Raw genomic sequence first — 17,435 nt, 5'->3', positions numbered from 1 at the left:
GCTTCGAAAGAGCGTATAACGAAAACATGATAGGAGACTTTATTTGGGGGTTGATTCATGAAAGTGATATACATTACAGCCGCAAATTGCGAATTATTACTCACTAACAAACATTCTTGAATAACTTTAGTATAAATACATGTAAATATTGATTCATATGTTGTTTTATTCATACCTTATGTAAATGAAAATGTGCAAATTTGGCCGTTTTTTAATATCCACTGAGCCCCCCGAGGAGAATCAAACCCCTAATTTTAACGTTTTAAACCCGGATACATACCGCTGTACTAGTGGGGTCGGAGTAGATGGTTAAATATTGTATAATGTAGACATTTCAAGTATTTCTAACATTTGTGAATTAATGTTAATAATTTGGATAATAAATACCGAGGTGAAATTTAAAAAAAAATCTGTATAACAATATTTAATGACACCGTTATTTGAATGATAAGTGTTTCACTATTTTTCTTGTATTTGTATAGTAAAACCACGTCGTGCTAACTGATGTACCCACCGAGGAGAATTTAACCCCTGAACTTAGCGTCGTAAAACTATAGTCGTTTGTGATTTTTTTATAACAAATAAACGTTCAGATATATCAATATTAAACTAACGACAAATATCAAAGGTCATCAAGTACAATCACATAACCATTTTAAACCATCATTTACCTTACAAGGTAAAACTTGTAATGATGAAAGACTTATACCATCATGAATTAATTAAGATTTGCACAGAAATAAAAATACGAAGTTAAGAATTTAGGTGAAGTGACAATATTTATTTATTTATTTGAATATTGAGCTGATGCGGTTTGGTTTTTGAATTTCGCGCAAACCTACACGAGAGCTATTTGCGCTAGTCGTCCCTAATTTAGCAGTGTAAGACTAGAGGGAAAGCAGCTAGTCATCATCACCCACCGTTAATACTTGGACTACTCTTTTACCAAAGATTAGTGGGGTTGACTGACACGTTATAAAGCCCCATGGCTGAAAGGGCGAACATGTTTGGTGTGACAGGGACCCGAACCCGAATACTGAGTTGAAAAATTATTTGTATTTTAACAACTAATCTAGGTAACTAGTGCATACAGCTTCAAATGCCTAAACGTTTAACGGTTTTGTGAAGAATACGACAGTAGAATGTTAACTCACTGTATATGGACTGAAAATTAACAAAAAAATGGATAAAAAAACTGATTAAATATGAGCAATTGAAATTTAAGTTTGAAACGAGCGCATTTACACAAACATATGCATACTGAATATATTGTTTCTTTAATGGTTGATGGTTTGATTAAATCTATTATAAAATCTAGGAATGAACAAGGAGAAGAGTTAATTGTTTTGATTTTTCTTATTTGTCGACATTCTGCATGAGAGGGCGTTCCTTCTGCCTCGTGAGCGCTTACTGGAGAATGTTGCGAAGTCTGCGGAACTTTGTCAAAGCTGAAACTAGTCCAGTTACAGGAAAGCGCCATAAGATACCTCTACGTTCCATAACTAAGATGTCTTGTTATAGCTGTTGGATAAAGAATATGGTTTATTTACATAGTTGATAAAAATTGTTCTCGCTAACTGTTAGAAAATGATGGATGTTCTGGCGTTTGTATTCTAAACTTTCGCTAAAAGAAATCCAAGATAATTCCAGTTTTATACGTTTGCTAAAGCCTTGGATCTTCCACAAGGATTTATGTGGTATCACAGTAACTGTTGGTTGATTTTTCTGTTCATGAAGTTAAGAGTATCCTTAAGTTTCCTGGATCACTGCTTTTTTAGTAAGAGGTATTTTGATCTAAATTGATAAATATATATATATATATTACTAGATGATTTTAATTAGCTTTCCTTTATGCTAATAGATCATAAAGTGGAAAGTGTGGCAACATGATACTAGCATATGATGATCACAGTTTTGTTTCGAAATTTCACGGCAAGTGGTGTGTAAAAAACCGCGACAGTTGACTTTCGGGTTTTTGTCTCCTAGGTAATTTTTTCTCGTTCTTTTGTTTTCAAAGTATTCCATCTTCATTATTTATACTCAGCATATTATATATATTAATCGAGGACTTATTCATTATAAATAATTTTTCTTTTAGTTTTCTTCTCTGTTAATCCCTATTTAACAAAGTTGGGTCTTTTTTATTTCAATAATATCAGAGAAACATGACAACAAGAACATTGTTCTGTGTAATTATGATGGTTGTAGTCATTACGGCGTTGGGCACTTGTGAAACCAAGGACACTGTAATGTTCACAGAGGCCCAACCAAAAGTAGCAGCAACTTTCCGACAAAGATCTTTAGCAGCTGCGGGGGATACCAGTCGCTCCATACGCTTATTGGTTTTAGCTCCAGAAGATCCGACTCTTCCGTACTGTCTGGGTAAAGTATTAACTGGCGTAGCATATGCTGTTCGCAAATTGCAAGCACAAGGTGCCCAGGGTCCTCTCGGAGGACGTTCAGTAGAGGTTTATAGAAAAAATACACAATGCTCTTCAAGGCACGGCCCTCTAGCTGCAGTTGATTCTTACATTTCAGGTGAAGTGGACGTTTTTCTTGGTCCACTCTGTCCATACGTACTCGCACCATTGGCTCGTTACTCGGTTGTTTGGAACATACCTCTACTAACTGCTGGTGGACAGAATGAGATATTTGACCAGAAGAGGCCTTACTACAACCTACTGACCAGGATGAATGGGTCATACACTCAAATTGGCCACATCTTTCGAAAGATATTGAGCAAATTTCATTGGTATGTAATGGCACTACTTTTTCACAATTTTGACGATAAGAGTAAGGGTAACTCCAACTGTTTCTTTACTCTCGGTGCCGTCTACACTGAATTTGAGGAAAAGGTGTACCATAAGAGCTTTGACGAAACCAATTCGAAAGTAAACTATACAAGCATCCTTACACACGTGGCCAAACACGCTAGAGGTAAGTACATGTTTTTAAGGAGAATGTTTCTGAGCTGATAGTTGAGTATAAACAGTATTGTATTTTACACATTTTGTATTGTAGCTCTTAAGTAAAAATTACATATGTGTTTATATAAATACAGTTTTTTGTATTACATAAAACACCTGTTAATAGACAAGGTGAGCAAAGATATGCTACTATTTCAATTTTGAATTATAAAGCCGCCAATGAAATGCAAAGGCTTTTGTCTCCGATATTACGATATTAAAATTTTGTTGCTGAAATGGTATGTAAATATATAAGGAAATAAATAACATGTTGGTGAATTATGATAAAAATGAAAAGTAATATAACAACTATGAATGTTATAACTTAACATTCAGACTTTCAAATTGCTAATTTAGTTTAGATATCCTTTGAGGATGCCTTCTTTGCATTTATTTTCAAAGAAGTCACATTTCAGAATTCGTGTAGGTTCAAGTTTGTTGTTGTGAAATAGAGTTTTGAAGTTGTGTTAACTTCAGTTGGATCTATAGTTTCATCTTCGGTAGTGAATTATAAAACTAAATTCAAATATTAGTTAATATACACACTTTTCTACTTCATCGATAGATATATCTAATAATAACCTAGCACTGACCTACGTAACGTTTGGATCTTGAATAACCGAGGGAGCTGCGTAATGTCTCTTATTACAATGGCATTGTGCTACCTTTATGCATAAACTATAATTGTCTCTTATTCTATTTCATCTTACGATCGTTCAAAATTTAGTTTATATATGTTTATATATTTTAAAGTTAATTTGTATAAATTAAAATGCTTTTATTTTATCCCTGTGTTAAAACTTTCTGTTTCTTAATCACGCTCTCTGTTAAAAATCATGAGTAACTGATCAAGCTGATTTTTATAAGAAGGCTAACTATTCTATGACGAGCTTTTTTCTTTTAATTCAAAATCGCTTACAATTCATGAAAGAGACTAGAAAATCTAAGCAAAAGTAGTTTATCAAAATAAACATAAATTGCTGTAAGTATTTTCTTAAACTTCTGCTATTAAAAAAAAACAACACACATAAACTTGTACAGTTTGCTTGAATTTGCGTTTGACAAAGGCTATCCTTAGACTTTTCTAATTTACTTAGCGTCCTCTTACTGTAAAACCACGGATTCATAGATCACATCCCATTATTCAGTCATAACCGGAAAGTCCAAGAGTTGGCGCTGGGTGTTGTTTTTTTACCATTTTACTTCTTTCCAGTCTATCAGTTGAAAACCAGCCCATCATATATTTATGAGCAATAATTCTGAAACATATTTGTACAATATTCATATGAATGTTGCTGATGATCAGACAGTTTTGTATTCTTCCACCTCCATCTGTATTTCTAATAAGTTGTTGATTACAGTACAGACCTACATGTTTTTATGTACAAATAAAAGCGTAGTGGCAAGAAATGTTTCTAAGTTGCACGAGTGTCCATATAGAATAATTATCTTCAAATGTTTTAACGACGATTTGTGGTTGAAAAGTTTTGTATAGAGTAAAATACTTCAAACATCTTGGTCTGATCACCTTAGTGAAATAGACAGAAGTTAACTTTTAATGTAAATAATTCCCTGTGTTTTCATATTGTGTTCGGTTAGGTTTGTTTGTTTTATGAACTTCGCGCAAACCTTCACGAGCGTTATCCGTCTCTAATTTAGCAGTGTAAGTCTAGAGGGAATGCAGCTAGTAATCACCACCCACCGCCAATTCTTGGGCTACTCTTTTACCAACGAATATTGGGATTGTCCGACATCTTATAATGCCCTCACAGCTGAAAGGGCGATCATGTTTGATATGACGTGGATTCAAAGCCGCGACCCTCAGATTACTAAGTTGAATATACTCTCAGATCTTAATAATGAGTGATGCATATTTCACATTCATTGATAAGAAACATCTGAGGTGATATTACATATACATTAGCACTGCATTTACACGTAAATACGTAAGTGTCCTTAACATAAACCAAGAATGAAAGCTAACTTAAGAATAAGTACACAATTCTATAGTAGTAAAGTGCTCTTGCCCTGGATTACTAATGAGCAGTGTAATTCTTTGAAACCAGTATAATTCAGATATACATGATTATTCAAAGAACTGCTCGTGTTTGTTTTACTTGTGTGTGCGTGATTTCTTTTCTTTCTGCTTTTAATTCTAAAAAATATTCGATTCGTTTATGTTTAACAACTGATTGAAAAGTTGCATCTTAACTACATTTGTACCTACAAACAATAGACTTCCTGAGTTATTTCAATCTTATGAACAACATGTTTATCAGTGTATAGGATAGTGTAATAGTCATTTCTTTTGTTCATGTATAGTAAAATATTTGATATGATGGTTGTTAAGTTTGCTGAGCAATTCACATATGCTCTGATTAATAAATGAAACTAAGGCTTTGTGGTCTCTTTCATTAGTGACGTTATAGATGAGTAATATAGACGTAGGAGTTTATCTGAACTCGGGTTTATTCTCCTAATCAGACGTAACAATTTTTCGGGCAATACTTAAGCAGCTGTTTCGCATCAAACAATACGTTGTTTTGAAATAAAATCATCCTTAAAGATACTGTAAGTAAAAGTAAATATATGTAATACAACACATTAACTTTACTTTGTTCTGTTTATACATTAACTAGTTTTGTAAAGCGATAATTTAACGCCTGTTGCTAATTATTGAACTTTTATGCTTACGAAGATTATTTTGCATTGTGAGATTAGTACATGGACCTCAAAATTTAAAAAAATCTCCCAAGATGGCCGAACCTTATGAAACATAATTACGATAATGGTCGAAAACACCATTAAGAGAAAGATTATCCATTTAATAAGCTAATGTATTTTAATCATTATAGGTGTAGCTGTTTTTTGTACTGATTTATTATTTTATTGACTACTTGTTAGTTATTTATACAGAATTGGTTTTATTAGTTTATAAGCTACTTTTTTGGATAGAAGTTTTGCGATCAAGAAAATGTTTATATTTCCTTATATTAAATTTAGGGAATATTTAAATACATATTGATACGCTGAATTATATTTAGAGTCTAAAAGTGATCTCGTACGACGTCCAGGAACTCGAGATTACATGCAGTTTTTAATCTTTGAATCTTATTCCACCAAAAGGCAAAAGCAAAAATGTTTTATGATTTTGACAAGAAAGTTGGTATTATTGATGAAAAGAAAGAACAGATATGTACCTTAGGATTTCAATTGAGTAATATGGTAACTATATACATTATTACATGAAATATGAGTAAACACTTCCCAGTTTATGAGAGTGCCACAGCATAACAGAAGGGCAGTGTAAGATGAGATGTTAGTGTCAACATCAGGAGAGAGACAAATTTTAAATAGTTTCTCAGGTTTCAGTGATTTACGTTATTCATTAGTACACCAGTGTTCTATTCAATGTAATTTTCTTATGTGTCAAATTACATATGTATATTTGTATTTGCAATATCTTGCTCTTATAATAAGTGCTCCAATAGTCCGTTAGAGTTTGTAGTTCGAATCCTTTGTAAACACAGTGCAGATACCCCAATGTGCAATTTTTGCGTCGATACAAAAATGACTTAATAATAATAATTGAATAAGAAAAAAATATACACGAAAAATAAACTTGAACTAATGATATTCACCAAGTATCTCTATGTAACACTGTGTATACATTTCATGTCTTGCTTTCTTTTGGACAAACACACTTTTATTAGTCCGTTGGTTTAATGGGCATGTTCTTGCTATGTCGTTTATGAAAAACAATCTGTGTTCTTCCTATCATGGGCATCGAAACCTGATTCATAGCGTTGTAAATCCGCGGACATACAGATGTGCTACTTAGATTCAACATTTTTTGTACCCTTCACAACACGCGCTATCATACCCTGAAATCCATCAAAATATTTTGGTTTTGTAAAGACTACATTTGAATAGCCTGATGCAGTGTATCAGTGCATAATATTTAACTGTCTAATAAGGATAAGATATCGAAATAAGTAACTTTACTTTTGCTCTATATGTTGTAATATAAGTACTTTTAATTTTCTTGTGTTTGTTGTTGAGTCCAAAGCTACATGTTGGGTTAGCTGTGATATGCCAACCGCGAGTATGTAAGCCCCAATTTTAGCGTTAAAAGCCGTCAGACTTACCGCTGACTCATGGAAGGGGTTTTTCTGTGTGTATATGCTATAAATAAATCTTATATTGTGTTAATTGATTCATGTAGGAACATGTTACATAACCATTTACAGTAGATGAAAAAGCTACATATATTCATCCATATAGTTGTGCGCATGTAATCACTCTCACGTGTCTTCGTTTAGATAAGGTTTTTGAAAGATAATTTCCTTCTATTGGTCATCAAAATTCAAAACATAAAACTTTAGTATGGTACCGATTTAAAACTATCGACCATATAGACCTAGTCTTTCTTTCTGTAAGAGAGGTATATCGTTCTAGCAACAATAAATTAAATATTCTTTAGCGAATTACATTCAGCTTATATAATTTATTTCTATAATTTTGTAACACATATACAGAAAAACGTTTTGTTTATTTACATATTTGTTACAGTTACTTTTATTTGCGTTGAAAAAATGCACAAAAAACAACGTCACGCCGAAATAAATAGTTGTCGTAAAACAAAAAATGACACGTGAAGGTTAATACAGGATATTAAAATCATGGCTGTTTTAACTTCCTGCCGAATCACACGTTTTTTCTTATGAAAGAGCAAACAGGCCAAACGCAGATTAAAATATTTTATTGAGTTTCTGTCATAGTTTTGGTACATATTAGCTCTGATTTGTTTCTTCAGCTTGTCACAAACTACAATCCTAATTGTAAACATTGTAATGATGTTTCAAATGTACATACGTTACGAACAGATTCAGTTTTAAACGTGTATGACTCTTCATTTACAGCCTTTGATAGAAATAAACATCATCTTCGGCCCATTTACTGATAAAATTATAGAATCCAAAGCACTGTCCCTCTTGGTCAGGGAATGTCACACACCATACGTTTACACACCAGTATTGTCATTAACTTTTTCTGGCGACACTGTTACGTTCCGCACTTTATCGGGTAGTCGTTGCTGTAGTCACGCATGTGTGTAACATATCATTATAGCTGATATACCAACTTCCCTATCTAATGAATTTTATATCCTGTCCTATTAGTCCTCGCGACTTTATGTTTCCGGGCCTTGAATAACAGTTACACGAAAATGAACAACGGGAAATCCAAGCAGTGGAAAGCGTATGTGAAAAAGGTTTTCAGCGTGGTGACCACAGCTGAAGTACTGTAAGCTTATACAATACACTAGTTTAGGATGCGGCAACAGAAATCTAATCACGTGGTATTAGCTCTTTATCCTTTAGTGGTTAGATACATCACGTTTATATAAACAATTAACACAAACTTATGAACAGAATATTGTAACGCACCAGTCATGTTTTGTCATATATAAAGATACCCTATTTATGTTCTTCAAGCTCTTATTCAAAGGAGTATAAAACTTAAGGCATAGCCTAATTATCGTGTCGGGAATACCTTAAATATATAAAGCATTTTAGCTATCTGTTCTCTCTTCAGCGTTTACAGAAAAACTGTGTAGTGCAATTAATTTCTCTTATCCGTACTGAATGTTTTTAATATTGGTTTCTGATCTCTGCTCTGTCGACAAATGAAACAGTTGTATCTCGAAAGGTTTTATTCTTTGTTTTTATGACAAGTCAGTGATAATTTAATCAGAAAACTCCACTTTAATTTTGTTTTCTTCCCTAATATTTAGACTATGGTTTCTGCTCTTTAATACTTCCAAATATATCTTTAAATACAATAAATTTTATTATAATATTTTACGCTTCAAATATTTCTTCCTTACGATATGAGGACTTGTTTGTTTGTTTGTTTGTTTTGAACTTCGCGCAAAGTTACTCGAGAGCTATCTGCGCTAACTATCCATAATTTAGCATGTGAAAGTTATATGATGTAAATGCCTCTAGTACCCATGATGAGTTTCACGAATGTGTTTTTAAGAAGATAGGTGCTCAGATTTTAAGTCTGAGAGACTATAATTTCAAATAATACTTTCAATCATGCATTGCAGTACAGTCAAAAAACTATTATGATTTCGAAAAATAATTACAAAACAGGTCAACATACATTGTAGTGCACTGCCATAAAACTATTATGATTTTGGAACAAAGCTATACGAGGGCTATCTGCGCTAGCCGTCCCTAACTTTGCAGTGTAAGACTAGAGAGAAGACAGTTAGTCATCACTACCTACCGCCAACTCCTGGGCTACTCTTTTACCAAATAATAGTAGGATTGACCGTACATTATAACGCCCCCACGGCTGAAAAGACGAGCATGTTTGTTGTGATGAGGGATTCGAAAACGCGACCCTCAGATTATGAGTCGAGTGCCTCAACCAACTGGCCATGCCAGGCCGAGGACTTGTTAGTAAATAGCATTTCTTCAATGGTATGGCCATTGTTTTCAATTATTTTAGTTTATAAACATGTTATTATTTCATAGTTTATTACCACTGTTTATCAAAAGTATGGAATATCTGGATAATAAGTGTTTTAAATTAGGGAATAAGCAACGAAATGTATCATTTGAAATAAAAAACAAAATATGAGTTTTATGTAACTCCGAAGCACAAAGAGCGCAGCTGCGTGTATTTCAGTATAAAATAATACATTAACAATGTATATTCATAGTATGAGAAAATACAATAAAACAGTTATGCTTTGTTTTTGAACTTTACTGTTTAATTAACATGACATTAACAGTAATAATCATAAACTTCAGTAACCATACACCGCATATGTATCTGAGGATTTAAAAAAAATCAAAGTTTCATCAGTTTTAGGAACAGTATAATAAACAAATTTTGTTTATTTATTATATTCTACAACAATTTGTCGAAAACAACCTGTTGACAGATACATTCATGTGACTCATAACTTTACATCATCCAGATAAGATGGTTAATGTCTTAAAATAAAATTATATTTTAGACATACACACCGGTCGAATTTGATTAATAAGTGAAATTTACGTGTTCTGATGGTTACACATAACTGCAAATCCTGGTTTCATGATTATCGTCCTATTGTCGCAAAAACACTTTAGGGCCGTGGATGTGAAAGTTCTAAATCTTGTTAACTTTATAAAGCATTCTGACCACATTTTTCTAGATTATTATATTCATGGTTAGTTATTCTTAGCTTTTTCCTAACAGAAACATAAACAACACAATCGTTTATTCAATATCACTCTCAACTATTAAAGAACTGTTAAGAATTTTATATGCACGTTCACTGGGTTTATTCAGATGTCCAAAGTGATAAGTCATCCAAAAGTTTCGTATCAGATATTGGCTTCATATAAAGAATACACGTTATTAGTAATTACAATTACACTGAACACTGCTTGTCAGCGACTTATAAAGAGAGATAACATAATAAAGCAAACAATTTCAGTATCATTAATAGAACTGAGGTTAGACTAGTAGAACTGACAATGAATCAAGAAAATTCTCTTTTTTTTTACCAATTAGTTTACCTTTAAGTTGGCTTCACAGGTGTAATGTTACTATAACCCAAATTTGATCACGTAAGTTACAAATATTCCTGTACCTAAGGATCACATGTTTTCAACATCCCACACAACTTCAAGCTCAGCACCATCGGTTAGAAAGCTATAAATTACAATCGCCTCATGTTACATGGTTATTTAATTTTTTTTAAGAATAGTCAATGTAGCTTTAATTTTTAAGAGATCTAACTTTAAAACATTTTTCACATACATTAAGACAAATACCTGCATTATTGAGTAATATACGGAATATAATATGCTACACAAATATGTCGTAACATTATTAACATAGCTAAATTTATTTAGGTTACGATATGATGAAGTAAAACGGACTCAAATCGCCATAGATATTACACAAATCTGTTGTCATTTGTTATAAAGTCAAGATACTAATAAAAAAGTTGCTCGAATATTTTGATATAGTTTAATGTGGTATATACAACTTAATATTTTCTAATAAGGTTAACAATAAAACGTCAACTTGTATAAAGATTTCAAATAAGGTGCGTGTCAGAGTAGTTTCATTTCTAAATTGTAACATCTTTTGTAAATAATGTTCAATCTAGTTAAGAATAGGATGTCTTTGACCTTTAGACAAAGCGGAGGATTTGAAATCTGCACCCGTAGAAAATCCCTTAAGGTCAAAGTAATAACATTCAGACTGATTCATTGTGGTTAATGAAATAACTTTTGCCCTGTCTAGTATATTTCTCCCACTTCAACCCTAAATAATATTATACGAATAGGGCAGAATGTTTAACAAGTGTACTTATATGTTCAAATATAACGAATAGTGCGAGTGAATTAAATGTTAACATTAAGTTTTAGATTCTAAAGTTCAATAAGAGCTGGCATATCACTTTTACAAAGTATTCGAGCCCCAATTTAACTTATTCTCATGTTTCTTTACAGGCATTTTAATTATACATTTTAAAGCCTCATCGCAAGTACGCGAAAATTTTAAAAACTGAGTACTTTTACAACACCCTCCGCCCATTTTACAATACTTGAGGCTAACCTATGTAATGGATTCCAATTATCCAAACACCAACATCTGAAAAGATAACCTGTGAATCCTCAAGTAAAAAAAGATTTCTCAACCTAGCGTCCTTGGCTTTAATTAAGCTTTGAAATCTAATAGGTTTATACAAAAAAAATGTTTAAAATGTTATAATTGGTTCTCAAAAAAGAAAACGTTTACCTAGATTCATCATAAGGAATACATGTTGCACCTTTATAATATTTAGACTGTCAAAATTTTGTTCTCAAAAGTAAATACATTAGAACTCTATACTCAAATTATTAATTCTAAAATAGCGTGACAAGAAGTGAATCATGTCACATATGATATAAAGAAGCTCCTAAATTAATTAAAGTGCGTTACAATCTGTAATTAAACTACAATGTTAAATATGCAATCTTGAGGTCAACAGATTAAGCCTGTGTACATTGTTACGTGTTACAAAACACTAAAAAACAACGAATAATTGTCTGAAAGAGCAGAAAATAGTTTTTTTACTACTTCCTCGTTTCTGTAACTTCTATGATCTGGTGAGTCATAATCTAGTACAAAAATCACACGGAGTTATCACCTAGTACTAAAACCTACACAGAAGCATTATCTAGTACAAAAACCACACAAATTTATCTCGTAGTACAAAAACCACATAAAGCCGTCACCTAGTACAAAAATCACACAGAGAAATACACTTAGTACAAAAAAACAGAGAGAAATACACTAAGTACAAAAATTACACAGAATCATCACCTAGTAGAAAACTACACAGAGTCATCACCCAATACAAAATCCACACAGAATCATCACCTAGTACAAAAACACGTAGAATCATCACCTAGTACAAAAACACGTAGAATCATCACCTGGTGCAAAAACACGTAGAATCATCACCTGGTAGAAAACCACATAGAATCATCACCTGGTAGATAACCACATAGAATCATCACCCAGTACAAGAACACACAGAAACATTACCTAGTACAAAAACCACATGGAGTCATCATTTAATATGATAATCACATAGAGAAAAACACAAAAGTCACCTTCATACGTTTTCGAACACTGGAAATCAAATAAACACAACATAACCATGGAAAACACCCAAATACTAAATAAAGAAGCAAACATAAACAAACGCAAAATTAAAAAAGCCTTACTTATACAACAACTCAAACCCAAAATAAACCAATACAAATGAACACTTTTATACCTATGTTAATAAATATATACAACATCTAATCACGCCCTCTACATTCCTACACTCAGTTACACAACCGCTTTCAAGCATGTGGTCAGCTACCGGTCAGTAACTCCTTCTTTCTTTGTGAACCTGACGATGACCGAAGATGGTTGAAACGTTGTTCGCTCATCTATTAGTGCTTTCTCTATCCATACCAGCCAGTTTTTACATATATAAAAAGCACACACAGCATCACCTAGTACAAAAACCACATACTCATCACCTAATAAAAAATACAACAACAACGCATAAACACAGCTTTTCCACATTGGCAAAACAGAATAGCTGGTTCCAACCTGCTTTTTTTACGTTATTTTCGAGTTTTGTAAATACTTTGATTGAAAGCGTGAAGACACTGTTATGTGCTTTTCGTCCTTAGTCAGAAGCTATTTATCATTATGCGAACAAATAGCTTTCACGAGCATTAATATTCAATTTCAGTGTTAACATCGAATACACCGAAGATGGGCAATATCTGTTTAATAGAAGGTATCAGTATAGTGCTATTATCTATATTCACTGAAATATTAAGCACGAAACTTCAGCCATATCATTAACTTAACATTTTGAAGTTTTTGCCATTATCTTGTCGCGATTATGGAAGCAGCCAACTAATGGACTGTTGGATGAGAATATAAATTTGGAATTTTTATCAAGCCAAAAGGACTTGATAAATTGATGAAATATTATGAAAGACAACTTACTTTTCACGTAAAATTACAAGAGAAATGACACTGCTAAGTAAATAGATACCTTGTGAGTTGATGTCGATGAACATTAAAATTAAAAACAAACTAAAATTGAGAACAAAAAGTGCATTTTAAAATATGTTTTCGTTTGCAAATGTCGTTATGGAAGATATTTCATATGTTTTGTATATATATATATATTTATTCACGGGACCTTACGGCGGTATATACTAATTTCGCACGTTCATTCTATTACCAAATTCTGGCGTAGCATGGCCAGATAGTTAGAGTGCTCAACTCGTAATACGAGGGTCGCAGGTTCGAATCCCCGTTACACCAAACATGCTTGCCCTTTCAACCGTGGAGGTGTTATATGTGATGGTCAATCCGATTATTCGTTGGTAAAAGAATGGACCACGAGCTGGCAGTGGATAGTGATGACTTGCTGCTTTCCCTGTAGCCTTTAACTGCTAAATTGGGAACGACTAGAGCAGATAATCATCGTGTAGCTTTGTGCGGAATTGCAGAACCTAATCTGTAACTTTGATGAGTGATTAAAAAAAATTGAAGCTGCAGGTTAAAAAAAACCTAAATTAATTTAGATTTGTGAATGATACTAGAACATTGCTCCCAATATATTATTCGACATTGTAAATTAGACCTATTGTTTAATAATCATATTAAAGCATTATTTTATTTTCATCAATGATAAAATTGAAAATTATAAGAAGCCTACTGGTATTTCTTTGATTTATTGACAGAAGCTTTGAATAGGCGAAACTGCAGTCCACACTAGTAGGGTTTGTTTGTTTGTTTGTTTGTTTTTAATTTCGCACAAAGCTACTCGAGGGCTATCTATGCTAGCTGTCCCTAATTTAGTAGTGTAAGACTAGAGGGAAAGCAGCTAGTCATCATCACCCACCGCCAACTCTTGGGCTACTATTTTACCAACGAATAGTGGGATTGACCGTCACATTATAACGCCCTCACGCTTGGCCATGCCGGGCCCACTAGAAGGGGAATCAAATAACGCATAGCACTACATCAAATAACGCATAGCACTAGATCAAATAACGCATAGCATTACATTAAATCACGCATAGCACTACATCAAATAACGCATAGCACTAGATCAAATAACGTATAGCACTACATCAAATAACGCATAGCACTACATCAAATAACGCATAGCACTAGATCAAATAACGCATAGCACTACATCAAATAACGCATAGCACAACATCATAGATTATATTTTCAGTTTCACCCATAGTGGATATAAAAGAAATCTGTAATGTAAAATTTGTTTGTTAGAAATCACAGAAAAAGTTTTGAAAAAGTAGGTTGTTTGTGTAGAAAAAAAAATACATTGTATTCATCGGTTTCCTATTGTTTTATGAACTTTGGTGTACCCTGTTGATTTCTTTGTTCTAATAACGTTATATTTTTAAAAATCGCTTGATACTGTTAGTTATATAAAAAAATAGCACCTTTAATACGTATATTAGTAGCAAATAAACAAAACTACAATAGCAAACTGACATTTGCCTGGATCGTATATATAAGAACACTGAGAATACAGTACCAGTGTGACGTAGTGGTTAGTGTACTGAAGTGTGAAACTGAAGGTTTATGGTTTGAAACATATTAGTAGCAACTGTACTTTAAGACACGTGAGAACATCATACATGGTTTTTATTTAATACTAAAAAAATTACAGTTTCAGAAATACTGAAGACTAGAGAGACTGGGAATTGTGTTTTATCATTATATTTTGTTACTATTATTTATGCATGTATCATAACACTAGTAAGAAAAACACATGTACTCTTGTAAGTAAGAAAATATAGTTTAAAAAATCATTCAAGTAACTTACTATGTTAGTTGTCTGAAATATTTCATTAAAAGTTCCAATTGTGATATCGATATTATCTAGTTTCGCTCGAGTATTGCAAACTGTTTGGTATTACGAACTTCTTTTTATATTTCAACACCAGGTCCACGCTCTCTATGGAAAATAATGCTAACTTTTTGTTACTTTCGTATCTCCGAATTCTCTCAGGTTGTTATGAACACTCGACTGGGTTGTGGGGATACGACAAGTCACACGTCTCTGGCTTATAACGCTATTGAAATAGTGATTTCTTTTCCACATCACAGTACATACCTCACTGCACTCAGGGCATCATAAGCGGAGTGGATGTAGATAGAAGGATAAACAAACATATTGGGTTATTGGAATATCATTATAATCCCTTAACAATATACTTTATTTGTTGCTTCTTAACGATTCTAAGACATTTTCATCTTGCGATGTGTTTATTAAACCTAAGTATAATGTAACCATTTTAAGGTTCACACTCTACAATATACAGTTTGTTTCTATTGCTTTCCAAGTTGTTTTTAGGTTATCTTCACATTGCATATATTATTTTGATAACAGAACGTAGAAAATGGTAAAACATAACGTATCAGATAGAATATCTACTGTACATTATGCTAGGAATTTATAGTAATATCCATACTAATAAAAGTAAGATAGTATGATAAACAAAGTAATGTAACAAATAGTTTGATTTTCCAAATTCGTCAATCTGAAAATATTTCAGTACACTTATTGTCAGTAAGTATCAAGAGAAAGACATGAATGTTTTTGTTTCTAGTCTTAAGAGAAAGAGATATTCGAATATTTTAAATGACATTTAAAACTGGAGTTAAATTAGCACATTTCTATTTGCATATTTCAAGTACTTCTCTACCATTTTTGACTTTTTAGGTAAAATTACAATTAAAAAAAAGAAAATGGCGAGGTAAACGTATTAGCTTGATTTCTTAAAGTTCTAGTAAAATTGTAACGCATATGAAACTGTTGCATTACATATAAATGAGGGTAGAATTGTGGTAAAATGGAAACTTACCTACTGATAATTTAATCTTGGATCAAGATGTTTCAAACACTCATCCAGATTTTAAACAAAACTTTTGTAAGTTCTTTTCGAACAATCCAGTGGTTGCCACGCGACACCAGTCGATGATATCCAGTTAGAGTTTTCTGCATTCTTGTGTATTAGGATCCAAGTAAAATTTCATTCGGTTTAAACGCAGGCATTTCAGAATTAGTTATATCACTCTTAACTAGCAAGGCATGGCTATCACTTATGGCTTAGATAATCACGGGAAATGTCAATCAGTGACATAAACACAGAGCTTTCATAAATTGTTTCTTTATTTTTAGAACTTCGCGAAAGCTACTCGAAAGCTATTAGCACTAACTTTCCTAAAAATTAGGGTAGCTTGTCAATACCACCCATCGCCATCCCTTGGACTGATACTTTACCAACGAAAAGCTTAATTGTTTTATCGTTTTGAATTTCGTGCAAAGCTACAGGAGAACATTCTGATTAATTGTCCCTGATTTAAAAATTAAAGACTAGAGAAAAAGCAGAAAGTCATCACCATTCACTGCCAACTCTTGCACTTCTCTTTTGCTAAGGAATAGGGAGATTAATCACACATTATAAGACACTCACGGCTGAAAGGGTGAATATGTACAGTGGTGGTATTCAAATTCGTGACCTGCATGTTGCGAATTGAGCGCTAAGCTACCAGACTAGGCTAGCTCTTTATAAGATGTCTGAATTAAATAAATATATATTGGATTACATTTATTATCAAACCTAAGTCTACAAGCAAAACGCTAAAATCATTTATAATTCCTGGAAGAGGCAATAAAATGTCCTGTTATGATTAAAACTGTCTAGCCTGTCTCTGTTAAATATCCGTCGGCTATTCTCTTTAGTTATAAATAAATGTATTACAACAAAAACCGTTTCTCGTAGTGTCAATAATCTCCAAGTTTCAAATAAGGGTAAAAAACCATTAACAAAAAAAAAAAGAAATGGAAGAGAA

At 32.7% G+C, this 17,435-nt stretch overlaps 1 protein-coding gene across 3 annotated transcripts in view; it reads left to right on the top strand.

Moving 5' to 3' along the window:
- The first annotated feature begins 1,431 nt into the window (after positions 1 to 1,431).
- Positions 1,432 to 17,435, top strand: part of LOC143239129 (atrial natriuretic peptide receptor 1-like) — a 117,021-nt gene continuing 101,017 nt past the window's right edge. Inside the window, exon 1 of one of the 3 annotated variants that reach the window (XM_076479969.1) lies at positions 1,432 to 2,937. In XM_076479969.1, the coding sequence (XP_076336084.1) occupies positions 2,166 to 2,937 (772 nt within the window). In that variant the 5' untranslated portion in view covers positions 1,432 to 2,165. The remainder of the gene's footprint in view (positions 2,938 to 17,435) is intronic. The other 2 variants (XM_076479970.1, XM_076479971.1) reach the window with 2 other exon arrangements.

The sequence above is a fragment of the Tachypleus tridentatus genome, chromosome 13, assembly GCF_004210375.1.
Source record: "Tachypleus tridentatus isolate NWPU-2018 chromosome 13, ASM421037v1, whole genome shotgun sequence".
Classification (NCBI taxonomy): domain Eukaryota; kingdom Metazoa; phylum Arthropoda; class Merostomata; order Xiphosura; family Limulidae; genus Tachypleus; species Tachypleus tridentatus.
The sequence above is the reverse complement of the archived record's forward strand: the minus strand, read 5'-3'. Positions and strand labels throughout refer to the sequence as shown.